We start from the raw sequence: 14,588 nt of genomic DNA, 5'->3' as shown, positions 1-14,588 counted from the left end.
AAGCGGGGCGACAATGACTCACTGAAACATCCAATGAATATATAATTTGCATTCAATTCACGTGCCTTTGACACAACGAGAGGACTAACTTATTGTATTAAACATATTTAACATGGGAACTGCGGCTCAAATTATTTCAAAATTTCTCATACTTTCTATGCGATGATGCTGTTTTTTATTGAGATGACTGATAAAAAGCTATTTGTAAATCGAAAAAATTATACGTCAATAACATTGAATATCGTTTTTATGTTAAGTACGAATGTTTATTTATAATAAAATAAAAGTTTTTTCATTATACGATTATATTCCACTCATAACATAATGGGAATGTGTGTTTGTGTTATTCTTACTCTATAAATAGGCTAACAAATATGTCCTAAGAATAAAATTTAGTGTAGAGCAAAGCTTCTACCAAATACTCTACCAATATAATATGTTATACCCTTTTAAGCCATAAATTTTGTAATATAGGAATATTATTACTCTTACACATAGTTCATTTTCTCTACTATGAAACCATTTACTTAGAGGATTATTATGTATTTATATAAGATATCAAGTTATCCATGACCTGTAGGGAAATAGAAATTTAATGACTCAACGACTTAATTTTCCCGAGGGCAACAAAGCCCGCTATAAAATTTGATTTTATTAACTAATAAACAACGAAAGAATATTATAATTAGATACAAATAAATGTACAAGATTTGTCAATATTTAAATTTATCACTAGATGTATATATTCTCTGTCTGTTTAATTGTTCCGGTTAATCATTGACTATAAAAAAACCGTATCCTAACTCGTTCTATGCAAGAAAAAAAAGGATAAAATAAAAATGCTGCGCATAATATTGTAAAACGTTAATGTTTTGATGTAACATTTCAGTATGCATATTTTTTGTGCTCCGAATGGTATCATAATGTCAGACAACAATGTCCAACCGTCGCCTATTAGGTCGTCTGGCTGCGAGCGTACCGGTTTATTTGAGAATTTGTAAAATTTCGTTAAATCTTGTTCCATTTAAGCAATTACATAACGCTAACAAAAATTATACAACGGAGATTATTAGAAAACGTCGGAAGACACTCTGAAAAAAAAAGCTATTATTTGATTCAATTTAATATTTAATTTTCAATTTTCGAGTAACTAGCGAATGAAATGCATTGAATAATATATAAGTTTTGAAGTAATCCAACATTACCAAGTAAGTACTTTTATAGCATTCGTGACGATAAGCTTCTAGCGAGCAGTAATTATGATTATTCATCAGGATTGTTCCGAGACACGAAGAAGCCTTTGGACTGTAATTAAGGGTACAGGCCAGCGGTGTGATGCTTATCACGATTGATTTAATGCGACGCGTTATAAATACATAATAAGTTTGGTAGAAAAGAAATTTAATACATTACAATTAACACTATAGGCGGCTTACACCCCTCTAAAGGTCACGGAGTCAGAACATTACTTAGATAGTATTGTACATACATTGATACTGTTGATACTTTCACGATAATATTATTGGAGGGGATCGTCATGAAATTTCACATAAAAATTGAACAAAATAAAAATAAAGAACATATTTATATACCAGGTCGTAACGTCTCATATAAATAATAAATTTATATCATATATCAAAGATGTCGGATTGTTTACAAACTTGTTATATACTAATATAATTAAAATATCAATAATAGATTCAGACAAGCTGTCATATAAAATAATGTAATTATTATTTATTTTATAATCACTCATTAAATACGCGATGATATTAATAAGTTATGGCAACGGATGTAATATAATGTGTTTAAAGTTTATACACTCTCAGGTGAAAGCTTCCATAACCACATTCAACTGATAACTTAATAACACTCGGTGTGATTATTGACTGTTTATATTGCTGTACCCTATGACCTTATTTAAGATCCCTATACATTACACATTCGACACGTCATGAGACTTCGAACCAATGTCAGATTCGAGTGATAAAATAATAGGAGAGGATAATTATATGTAACGATCAATGTCATAATAATAAAAGTTACAAGACTCTGTATCCTGCAACTTACGTGGAACCTTGTCACGTTCTAAGGGCATGTCTAGTGTCGGATTGGTTACTAGGTAGGTGGTGTCGAAGGTCTTGTAGAGATTGAAAATGCATACAGAATTGATTGATCGGAATCATCCGTGAACATCCTTAATACTATTTTATTAGCACAAGGTAAAGAAAATATTGATACAGTGTCACAAGTATGGGATATATATATAGAATTATTAGAATATTTACTTTTTTCTGTACTTTATTTATGCTTTAATAATTTAATACTAACTATTAGATTATTATTCTTTATAATAGTAAAAGTGTCGTTTTTAGGCAATACAATATTTTCACTACATCTGTCTAGGAAGCAGTGAACTTTATAATTTTGATCTTAAACTTCCAGACAGCAATCAATACAAGAGATATGTAACAAAGGTGTGAGTAGTTTACAAGATGCACTCTTGACGAACAGAAGAGTGTCCTTGACCCGCTCGCGGAGAGAAATCTTCGTAAACAATCGTTTTGTTACAATACGTGTTTATTATAATCTATATCTTAGCAAATTGACTCATAACCTAAGATTAGGAATCTAAGAAATGGCCTCATTGAATATATATGAAATAAGCATTATACTGTTTTTTACTATTTGAACATTTCAACTTTCTACTCCATTTGTTATAAGCTATATTTTATTACTTAATCTGCCAACCAGCGAGATAAAAACATTTCAATGAATCACATCAAGTTGCATTATTATTAACAACAAAATAAAAAACATGAACATATTTTTATTTTTGCGGATACGAAGATAATATAACATATTTTAAATACATTCAAATTTATTCAACAATCAATTGTACGTACTTAAAAATGTAAGAATAATATTTAAATGAGACATTGACAAACATAGATTTTTTGATCAGAACAAATGTAGCCTATCGCCTTAACAAGTTTCTAACTTATATTTATTTTACATGTTTCAATTGGAGACACGGGAAAGTTCAAATATTAAACTTCAAATATGAATAGCTTCATTTGTGCAAAGAAAAAAAAAAGCAAAAAATAATATGGAGAAGCACAAGATTTAAAAGGATACCACAAATGCTATAATCGTTAAAAATAGAATTCTGTCTCCCTAAGGAGAGAAATAGGATAATACAATTGGCCTATAGGCGGATTGCCGATCATTGAACTTGTGCGTGCCGATGTGAGCACGTTTTTTTTGCTAAGCCAGTCTTACCTGACTCCAGGCAGCTTGCTAGATGGCCAATCTAATTATAGGGTTCTCTATCCCTATGGACATACCTCGCCTTAGACTTCAATACTAGTTTTTAGGAAGCGCTTGTTCAGGCGTTGTTAACCTGAGGATGAATCACTCATCTGAGTTTATTTATAGATAATGAACCGTACATTTTATTCTCTTTTTTATATTTATTACAAAGTTTATAATTATATAAGTGATGTTATATTGTAACATCAACATTAATGTCTGATTTATTGGTGCTGTTTTAACACTGTCTAATTACTTTATAATTATACGAGAATTTATGTCAGTGAAAAGCGTTTCTTTATTAATATCAAAAATGTGGTTATCGTGTCGCATAAATTGCCCTTTAATTATGTAGAAAGCTCAACCTTTCTTATTTAAATAAAAAGAATCAATGTATATGATTATAGTCATTTAAAAGATCTAACCTCACCTCTTAGTTTTTAGAAACAACATTATATATCTAATGAGATGTTTCTCACGATACGTCAACTTTTTCAACTGTCACGTTTGCCACATGCTGTAAACCGTGAATGTATTGGTCGCAAAAACACAACATTAGCTTGTATTGTTGGATTGTTAGCAATTAATACTAGAACACGTAACTACATATAATTGCACACTACACAGTTACCGTAACAATCAAATCAATTTCATATTATTGTTCCAACAGACGTATTTTAATAACATCCATCATTACATAACCGTTTCCTGAGTTTAATATTTTGCAAATGACCTTCGATGCAAGCAAAAAAGAAATTATTCGAGGAAGGATTAATTGCAATACGTATTGTAATAATTATTGCCATGTTTGACCCATAACACAAAACCACTGTGATTCACATCATGTTTAAGATTGGAAAGTTCCTCTTACAAACTATGTACTTCACAAAGCAACTGCTCCAAATTGTTATTTGGTGCAAAAATTTTTTGACTGAAAGGAAACACATGAACCAAAAACCCCATTAAGTATAATAAAATTAACGGTGTTTGAAACAAATATAGATTCCCCCGTTATTTATTCACAGAAGTGACATACAAGGATTGGACTCCAATTCATCAAGACACAGATTGAATTTTGAGTAAAGATTAGTCAAGTGTCGATTATATCTGACATTTTTAAATCCCTTCATCTGGATATATGGTCAAATGTGACGATTTGACGTAATGATTTATGTTTGTAAACAATTTAGTTACGGAAGGTCTAAATAAAGAACTGTTAACCTTACCTAGGTTGAAGCAAATGAGCAATTAAAATGTCTATTATATGATAAAAACATTTAGCAAAGTTGACAATGAGTCGTTAGTAGTAAGTATCGCTTGTTAATCAAAAATGGCATGATGATGCGAAGTTCAAAATCAAAAATAGGTACTGCGAATTTTTATTGTGTGACAGGCTTACATACCAAGTATTATTTACAGATTTATAGTAGTATTTTTATTAAAGCAAACAAAGAAATTAATTCCAGTATAGTAGTCATGAGTATGTAAGCATTATTAACGTTGCATACAGTACCAACAAAATACCATATTCTTTAGTACGTTCAAGATCAAAAATATATAAGTAAAGCCATTATTTTACAGCTAGGATCTCCTTTTTAAATCGGTTTAAAATAAGCATAAGTACTACCTGCATTTCATTTGCATAACGTTATAAATTCATTTTATAGTATTTGTGAAACTCGATTTTTTTTCTAGTATGTAATATAACGGAAAAGAATGGAAATTATTTAAAGATGGAAATGACATTTAGTTCATTGAAAAGTGTTTGCTAGAATTTATAAGAAAACATACCCGCAGTAGCGATTATTATCGTCGGAGGTATATAAAAGCATGCAGTCGCTGCAACATGTGTAAAAAGGAAAAAAATAACAACAAATCATAAAACCTGTTGCATTGTTCTCTGCAAGAGATCCTCGGAACATTCTGATAAGCTCAAATCACTAGCAGAGTGATCTCGATCGAGATAATTTGTTTGTTAGAATTTTGGCTTGTAATAAATAAAAGCAAAGGCGGATCTATGAAACATTAGCCAAGCTCAAAGCCAGCAATCAATGATATACTGACAACATAATTCATTTCAACTAGAAAGCCAGATTTCGAGTCTGCTTAAAAAAACCTAAATCGACATTGCAGAGTGAGAGACGTCACGGAACGTTACTAAATTATAGTATTAGTCATAGTGAAAGTGAAGCAAAAGCAATTAATGTTAAATGTTATTAGACAATATGCTCTGCATCTTTTTATAGAAAAAAAAAAAATCGCAAACTATTTTTGTTTACTTCTTATTCTAGATGCGTGTGCTTCAGTTTCCAACAGCAAGTTGGTATGCATGATTTGTAGCATATATTACTTTTGTCAGTCTCATTGTATTACGAAATTTTCAACTAATATAATAGTAAATTGAAGATGCGTTTTATCGTCCGTTTGAATTGTTATACAATAAGTAACCTGTCCAGCAAGTATAAGTAGCAAAACCAGTGGCAAGATATTATGGTCGTTACTACAACTATTTATAAAATTAACAACTATTTAATATTATCAGTGATGACTTTACTATCGTTCACTAATAACAGTTAAGAAGTGCTTTTGTATTTATTACTTCATTTTCATATATCTATCAAATAAGTGAAAGCTGCATTAGGTAATTATTATGTATCTAAAAGGTGTTTTGAAATATTCTATATAATATTTTCTAACTTAATCTATGTGATTAAGTTAGAAAATGCATTTTAAGATATTCACATGAAACATTTATCGATTTCAGGTATACGGTTGAGAATAAGAGTTGTTGGAATCAGTTGTAAAACAAGCAAATATTGCGATGTGAATGTGTTTGTTTCAAAACCTACATATTGTACATACAGTCATATAGTACAATAGCAATGTTGGTGATCGTTATGCATAATAAGCATGTTTTTGGAATAATTGGTCAATCTTGAGAACTCCGTGATTTGGTCAAAATATTTCAGATAACTATTCGCACCTTAATAACAATATGTTTTCAAAACATACATACAATCAATTCGCGTGATTCCTATATATACTTTATATAGGAACTAAAGACTGCCATTGTGCAACCAGAGTAACCCTCAAGGCTGCTCAGTGAAACCGACACCGACGCGTCCGTATACCTTGCTTCACCACGAGCCCGCTTTCAGTTCTCTTTAGCGGTTAGGACTTCCCTTATATTTATTAAATCTCATATAATTAATACAAAATTTTATCTACAACAAAAAATTTAAAATAGTATTTATTTTGCTTGATAAGAATTAGATAATGCTAATGTGTGCTAATAATTCTAAAGGAGATCAAGGAAGCATAGAAAATAAAATCACGAACTAAAGGTGTGTGAGACATTCAAATTAGTATAGCTTCCGATCGATAGCTGGGTACAGATTTCGTTAGCGTCACCTTCATAGTTATTTCCTGTGCCGACTTCCAATTGTCGAACAAGCAGGAGGAAGATTGCTGCCGGTGCAGCGACCGACCGCGCAAACGTAGCCTTGGACGCGAGCTCTCTGCATTCTAATCGAACGGCCTTGCGGAAGAGCGTGCTCGGACAAACTCTCGTAACACGCACTCCACAACCGGCGTCTTATCAAAAGACCGGACCTTAAAATCTTTCTGATATGTCTACGAGACATGACTGTCTTATTATTAAATACTGCTGCCGTATTTGGAAAACATCCATCTGATAGATGATGCTACTCAAAATTTAGTTTTATATTTTCAATAACATACAACAAAATATATATATCTGATGTAAGTTAGAGAGTAAAATCGATAAAACGAAATGTATTTATATTAATGATACTGAATACCAAAACAAATTTCATGTATAATAGAGTGACTTTTTTAATAACAATTGAACTTACGGCATAGTGTTTAGTTTCATATAAGTATCCAAAGGCAGTTCCGAAAACTTATTGTCATTAGTCCCTGACAGGCGACGTGCTGTTCGTATCCAACTGCCTCTTTGGCGTCGAAAGCCTTTGTCATTTTTAAGTAGCTGTAGATGTCTTTTGACTATATCGTGCCATTTCCATTTCACCGTAGCAGGAGAGTCACTAGCTGCATCTTCTTTACAGATCTGTAAACCATCACTGAATCTTCGCATATTTTGTATGTATACTTCGTTAGATTTCGGGGGCAGACTCTTTCTTCTCTCGTCAGGTACGATACCTGAATCTTGAGAATTTTGTTCTGCTATCCATTTCGATATGAAATCATTTTTATCACAGACTTGAGCAATCACTGGCTCTTCTATGGGTGGCGGTATCCAATCCAAGCTCACCCATTGACTAGATTTTGGTTTAGATTTAAAAATTACATCTATTTCGTCATCACAGTCTGACGATCCAATCGAACAAACAGATGTTTTTTTCCTACGGAAGCGCGATCGAATCGTTGGTTTAGAAGTTGTTATAGATTCAGTATTTGTACTAAATTCTAAAGTATCTTCCTTTCTTACATCCTGCAAACTCTTTATAGTATCTATATTTGCATAAGAGTTTTCGGAGCATGAAGAATCAACACTAAATCTACTTCTTTGTAATGGCTTAGATCTAATTATTTCATTTTCGGTACAATTTTCTGTGATACCGCAACTAATTTCTCGTTCGCTCGTTAGTGATATTCTCCTTTCATTTGACTTTTCATTCTCCATTTCTATAATTTTAGCCATACTTGGGAAAACGTTTTCCTTAGATGGTTCTAATATCCTAGGTATCTTCTGAGTACATTCTCTTGTAAGATCATCAATACTATTTGTTAATGAAGAAAATGTATTTTCTTCATTGAATTCAATTATTCTAGTAATTTTCTGCGGTACTTCATTATCTTCATCTATTGACACTGGTGACAGCAATTTATCATTTTCAAATTCTATAATTTTTGTTATTCTTTGTAACGGTTCCTTATCAGATTCATTGGTCGTATCATTTAATTCAATGATTCTCGTAATTCTTTGGGGAAACATGTCTTTATCAGATCCGTGTCGATCCTCATATCTAGGATTTTTTATTTTGGTGTTTGATAATTGGTCTACATCAATATTTTTTGTGGTAGATGTACTACAATTTTCAAATATTACCTGTTCATCTAAGGAATTATGGCGGCATTTTGCTTTTTGCAAAGCACTTTCGGAGAGAAAGACACAAGGAACCTCCAGTTGCATCGACATTTTGCGACGTCTGATTGTATTATCTTTGCTAATTTCATTATCAATATTGTTGTGTACTACTGGCGGCTGTAATATTATCGGTGTACCTGCTACCATACGTAAAAAGTCCGAAACAGCAGCTATATGTGCTCCAGTAACTGCACCTTGTAACTTAACACCGGATACTTGGTGAGGCACAAGCTGGTTATCGCGCATACACCAAACAACGGGCAAAGCCCCTTCCGACACCATCGTCGTGTCTCAGTCTTAAATAAAATAACCACTCGATTTACGAATTGAAATAAAAAAACGTTCAACAGTCTAACACAATGTTAAATTTAAATCACTGGAGCCTTTCCGGGCTATGACCATTTACGAATGAAGAAAACAAATATTCAAACACATAAGTGTGACGCGTATAGGGCGACATAGCGCGATCGCGGTAAGAGTTCAATCGATGCGGAGCGCTAGGATCGTGCGCGTCCGGGCCCGGCGGAGGTCGCGAGAGATAAGACGGTGAGAGTCGCACGCGCAGTGCGGCCGGTTCCTCCGCCCCGCCACCGTAACGAGCCATCTCTTATGATCATACAATTTTTCCAATGCACACCAAAATATTATGTAACGGTAAAATATTGACCTATTAAAAAATAATTTCATGTAGTTATTGAAATATAAATAAATAACCTAATAATATTAATAAGAGTGGTCAATAGTTTCACGCTAATATTTTGGATCTATTAATATAACTCTCCTCCATAGAGGTTACCGGAGTTATATTATATATTTAATTGTGATATAAAAGACCAGTTACGTCTTCCACAAATTTCATAATAAGCATAAAATATGCAGTAACAACAATTGAAAATTCGCTGGTGACGCAACAAGCGCGGTTAAAAATTAGTAAAACAATTGGCTACCTAGGACATCGTTTATTGCAACCAAACGATTAACAGCTATTTACATTCTTCACTGGTCATCGCTCATTACAATTTATTACTTTATATTAAATACTATGAACCGTAAATTAAATATTCATTACTTTATATTTAATACTAAGGTATGCCGTTGTTCATTAAGAGATGAGCTATTTATTGTATATTAAATCATGAGTGTGTAATAACTTATCCCATCTCATGTCCGGTCATCCTGTCGGTTACAGTTAGGTATATTGTGTTGAACATATAGGCGTCGGAGCAATCTCTGCCATCGTAAATGTACCACTGTACAATCAGCTGTATTTAAGCTAACACCATAGACACAAACAGTCGATCAACACGCCTTCCGTATAATAAATTAATGCAATTTTAATAATGTCACTATTGAAAGTAATATTATATTATAAACATAGGTCATCTTTTCATGCAACAACAATAGCAATTAAATCTCTTATCATATGAGCCTTTATAATAAAATTGATGGATGCTATGTATAAATTAAACTCAATTATATGCACAAATGCCATTCAACAGTTAGAATCGGCGCCGGCGCAGCTTGCAATGCGCTGCCCGTAAGTAGGACAGACAAATCAGGTATTAATTATCTACACAACGCCTAATCGACCTTTGTGTAGGTCACCATTTGGGAATGTCATCTTGACGGATGATCTATGATTCTTTGTTATATATTAGTTATGCAATATAACATTGAAATGTTTGTAAGATGAATGTAAATAAGCCGAAACCACGTAGCCAGTGACTAACTTATATTGGATTGTGAATACATAGTTGAGAAATATTGTATTAAATTATAATATTATATAAAATAGTCACGGCAAGGTAAAGTCTTTGAGGTTAGCGTTAAAATACTATTTGAAGGAATTAAACAAATAATTAATTTATATGACATATATATATATACAAGTTTGATTTGACAAAATCTACTTGAAGTAGTCTTATTTAAATTATTATGGAATAAGCTCAAAGTTAAGATATAGCTTAGGATAACAGAATCATATTATCACTTTTCCAAGATTGATTGTAATTTGTAAATAAAATATTGTGATTTCTCATTTTTAAAGTGTGGCATGTTTTAGAAAATAAACTATCAACCTGTTCCATAATATAATTGTACGTCTATTAAGTACTGTAAGTTTTGAGGATTCTCATAAATTTAGTAATTAAACAATATGTTACATAAATCTTACATAATAATAATTATTACATACCTAAAGATAATTTTATACAATATTCTGTAATTACTCTGGGATGCATATTTCGTCAGGGTAATTTCAACTATACCTATCAATAGTATATATAATAAAAAATATTTACGTACATTTACTAGAATGGAAAATTTTCAGTTAAACATCATGGAAGAAGGCAAAATGAAAATAAAAGCGATCACGACTTTTTCATAAAACATTAATTGTATGTTAAAAATACATCCGGCACAACACGTTATGTCTACGTCATCAATAACTCGAACTGATATAGCGATTGGTTTCGAAGAAAAACTTTCTGTTCAACGGAATTCAAACAGAGCTTGAGGTAAAGTTAATACAAATCTTTAGATGAGATATTTACTCTCGTTCAGTTTGATTTACTCATAGAGAATTTTTGAATATTATATTATGAGAATGGAATTATTTTATGTAAAATAAAACGATAACAATCAATAAATATATTTTCAAGAAATTTATCAATTAACGAAACTTGAAAAAGTTTGTTTGTTTTTTTTTTTAAGTTATATCGTAATATTTTAATTATGATTAATGACATTCCTAAACACTTCATTAACGAAGCGTGATATTTGGACTCGTAACATATAGGTATGCATTTTCAAAGAACGGACGTTTAGTTATGTAGGTTATTTTGATTAAGCTTAAAAGAGCATTGTGACAGTTTGACAGATAAATACGTCGGCTGCAATTATATAGATCCTTATCGAGAAGATATTAATTTAATTTAATGCTAAGGCTTAGGTGAAAACGAGATACCTTTTTAAAATATTAAGATGTATTTGTTTATTATAATAATCTAAGTATGTATGTTTGTTACTACAAATAAAGCAAAAATTTTCAAATATTGTGTATAGTCTCTATTATTCAATGGGCAGCTTTATAACAGATATAAACACAAACTATACACTTCTGAAGTGTCAAATCGCTTTGGAAACGAAGCACTGAGGAGATTCTTAATCAAACAATTTATATATCGCAAATAGGTCTTTTTTTGATAAAAATATATTTATCTTAATATGCATATAGACATATTAATAATAACAGCTCACTTTAATGATATGTGACGTAAACAAAATTTTGGAAACAAAAATTCAAAGCCTTCTTAGAATAATCTCGAGGTCTTCAAGAAATTATTCGGATAAAACCGTACGCCGTAATCATATGGACGAGGAAAATAAATTACGCATAGGTTAAAAAAAAAACATAGTTCACGTGAAAATAAACTTTTCTAATATAACGCATCGCAGAAGCAGGATAACGTTTAACTAGAACCTGTACGGTGTGTAAAACGGTTCTTCCGAACAATTTTCTTTCTCCAAATCATTTTCCCGACGAAAATGTCTCGTTGTTCGCAAGTAATGGTGCCTGTAACGACTCTTTGACTGTCCGTCAGTGCATATTCATGGTGAACAGTCGTTTCGTGGAAGCTGTCGGTGGCGATGGCGCCAGCGGACGGCGCCTCGGCGGTATCGCGACGCTCGTATTTTTTTTCTCTCAACATTCATTAACACAGCGCTTTCAATTAACACAGCTTCATTTGAATAAACAAAACCAGGTTATCGTTTTTAAATCACTTCATAAATGCATATCATTAAAATTCCTATATGATGAACACCCAATAATTTTTATGATCATTTTATTATTTTACTTTTTACATTTAGTTTAAAGGTGTTCAGTATTATAGAAAGGTATGCATTTGTTACGTTTGTCGAAGTAATAAATTGTCAGCAAATGTTTAGATAATATATGACTTGCCTATTACTTATTACATAATATCAATGTTTGTTCAAAACTTAACTGATGATATCTGACGTCTGTATTCATTCATAATAACCGAAAATCAATGGAGAACTAATTGATTTCTGCGATAGTTCCGTTTTATGTGACGGCGACTTAAAAAAAACATGTTACGCAATTCATAATATTCATATGACTTATTACATTCTACGTATTCAACTATTACCTATACTCGATAATAATTAATTGTAAAATTTTAATCACACGTCATGTCAATTATATAATATGTTTACGTATACAGTATATATTTTCTCTTAAATGCTCCAAGGCAATGTTTACAATATCAATTGGAAGACCTTACTGGTACCGAATACTAGGAAATGACAAATGTAAACAAATGCTTACTTGTGAAGTCCGTATGGATTTATCCCTAACGCTATAATGACATTGTTTCCGGTTTGTGTTCTAATGTTTACACACTATACATAAGTCCAGTCTGAATTATTGAAATGCAACGATTGTTGAATTAATGTTCAATTATTTAGATTTTATTAATGAAGATATAATATAAGTATTTTCAATGTATTAACATTATTTCTAATAAACTTCATTATCTCGATGACTTAAAACTTTAATTATTAAATTATAAGCAATTTTTTTTCTCATAACAATCCTTTAATATATTCAAACAAGCATCTTATTTAATTTTTATAAAGATTTAATAACAATAACCACAATAAATCTGAAATTCAATATTGCGTACCAATTTTTTTAAAAGGGGAACAAAACAAAACCCTTGTTGAGGTGGTAGAGCCTAGCTGTGGTCAAGTTACTTCAGCTCGTACATGGGCTGACTCGACCGGGGAAGTACCACCCTCTCACAGGAGATCGGCGTGAAGTAGCCTCTAGTAGTTGCGTTTCGTCCGGTGAGTGAGAGAGCCGGTTGCCCTTTCCCTATTCCTACCCTTTTCTGCCGTTTCCTTATGCCCACCCCTCCCTTTTCCTCAACAATCAAGGTTGGCAACGCATCCGCAACATGTATGTTGCGGATGTCCATGGGCGACATTCACAACTGCCCATCAAATAGGCCGTCTGCTCGTATGCCACCTTTCAAATAAAAAAAAACATTTTCACAGAAAATTTTAACGGTGTTGTAAAAATTGTCGAAAAATGGTAAAAAAATATAAGGCAATTTTATTTTTATGAAATATTTTTCACTTTTTTATCAATAGTTATATTTAACCTTTCTTAGATATAATTCATTAACAGCAACGTTTTATTCGATCCCCGAAATTCATCCTTTGGCACCTAAGACTCATTCGTAACTCTCAAACTTTATAAACTAAAAATGAGTGAACTTAATGACAAGTTGTACCTAAGAAGGAAAAATTTATGTTCTCTGTGTATATACTTATTTTAAACAGATTTTACTCTCTTAGAACTGAATGTATGAAAGGCAATTAATATGATAGCAAATTATCTACGGGCTATGAGTTTTTGTAATGTTCTGAGGGCGTTACGTATGGTCCATATCTTACATATGTTAAAAATTGGATTGAAGCAATTCTACAAGACAAATTAATATTTGTAGGTTGATTTCTTTAACAACAAAACAAAACTAGACATTTTGTATTCATTCACCTAAAAAAAGCTTATGGTATAAAATCACTTGGTAATTAAAATATAATAATAATTGACAATTAATATTGTTATGTGCAATTTAATTTGCCTGTCGTAATGTTCTCGAGGTACGTCAATCTGCAGATTACGGTTTAAGAGCGTTCTAGACGCTAACGTAGAAAGTTGCGTCGCGACTTAACGGCGCCTGCGTATGTCCTGCGCTCCGCATTCTCCCGTGCGGCTTCGAAAACAAGATAAAAAAAGAAAAAAACAATAAAAAAAAAAACGCTCTACGTACTAAACAAAGTATATGTTGAAACTGGCGATAGAGAAAATAGACAATTATTAAACACATCCAAGGCTAGCTGTTCTAAGAATAAAACGCTAATGAATAGTTTGTTGCACCCGAACCCCTGGTGCCTCATAAAATGGGATGTAGAATGGGGAATGCGAAACGGTTTGTTTTGTTTTTTATAGGGATAGTGGGAGTTCTATGTATTTAATGCTCGCTCGGAGATTGTAATTATGTTTTTGAATTTTAACGATCTCATCGATACGATTATAATTCTTGTACATATT

At 31.9% G+C, this 14,588-nt stretch overlaps 1 protein-coding gene across 3 annotated transcripts in view; it reads right to left on the bottom strand.

Annotated features, from left to right (window-relative positions):
- Positions 1–14,588, bottom strand: part of LOC116772134 (tyrosine-protein kinase Src42A) — a 45,574-nt gene that overhangs the window by 18,416 nt on the left and 12,570 nt on the right. Inside the window, exon 1 of one of the 3 annotated variants that reach the window (XM_032664183.2) lies at positions 7,188–8,966. The exons of the other annotated variants lie outside the window; for them this stretch is intronic. Coding sequence (XP_032520074.1) covers positions 7,188–8,725 — 1,538 coding nt within the window. The 5' untranslated portion in view covers positions 8,726–8,966. Of the gene's footprint in view, positions 1–7,187; positions 8,967–14,588 lie in introns of those variants that run through there. 3 annotated transcript variants of the gene reach the window in all.

Source organism: Danaus plexippus (genome assembly GCF_018135715.1).
Source record: "Danaus plexippus chromosome 16 unlocalized genomic scaffold, MEX_DaPlex mxdp_31, whole genome shotgun sequence".
Classification (NCBI taxonomy): Eukaryota; Metazoa; Arthropoda; class Insecta; order Lepidoptera; family Nymphalidae; genus Danaus; species Danaus plexippus.
Note: the sequence above shows the minus strand (reverse complement) of the source record. Positions and strands in the feature narration are given on the sequence as shown.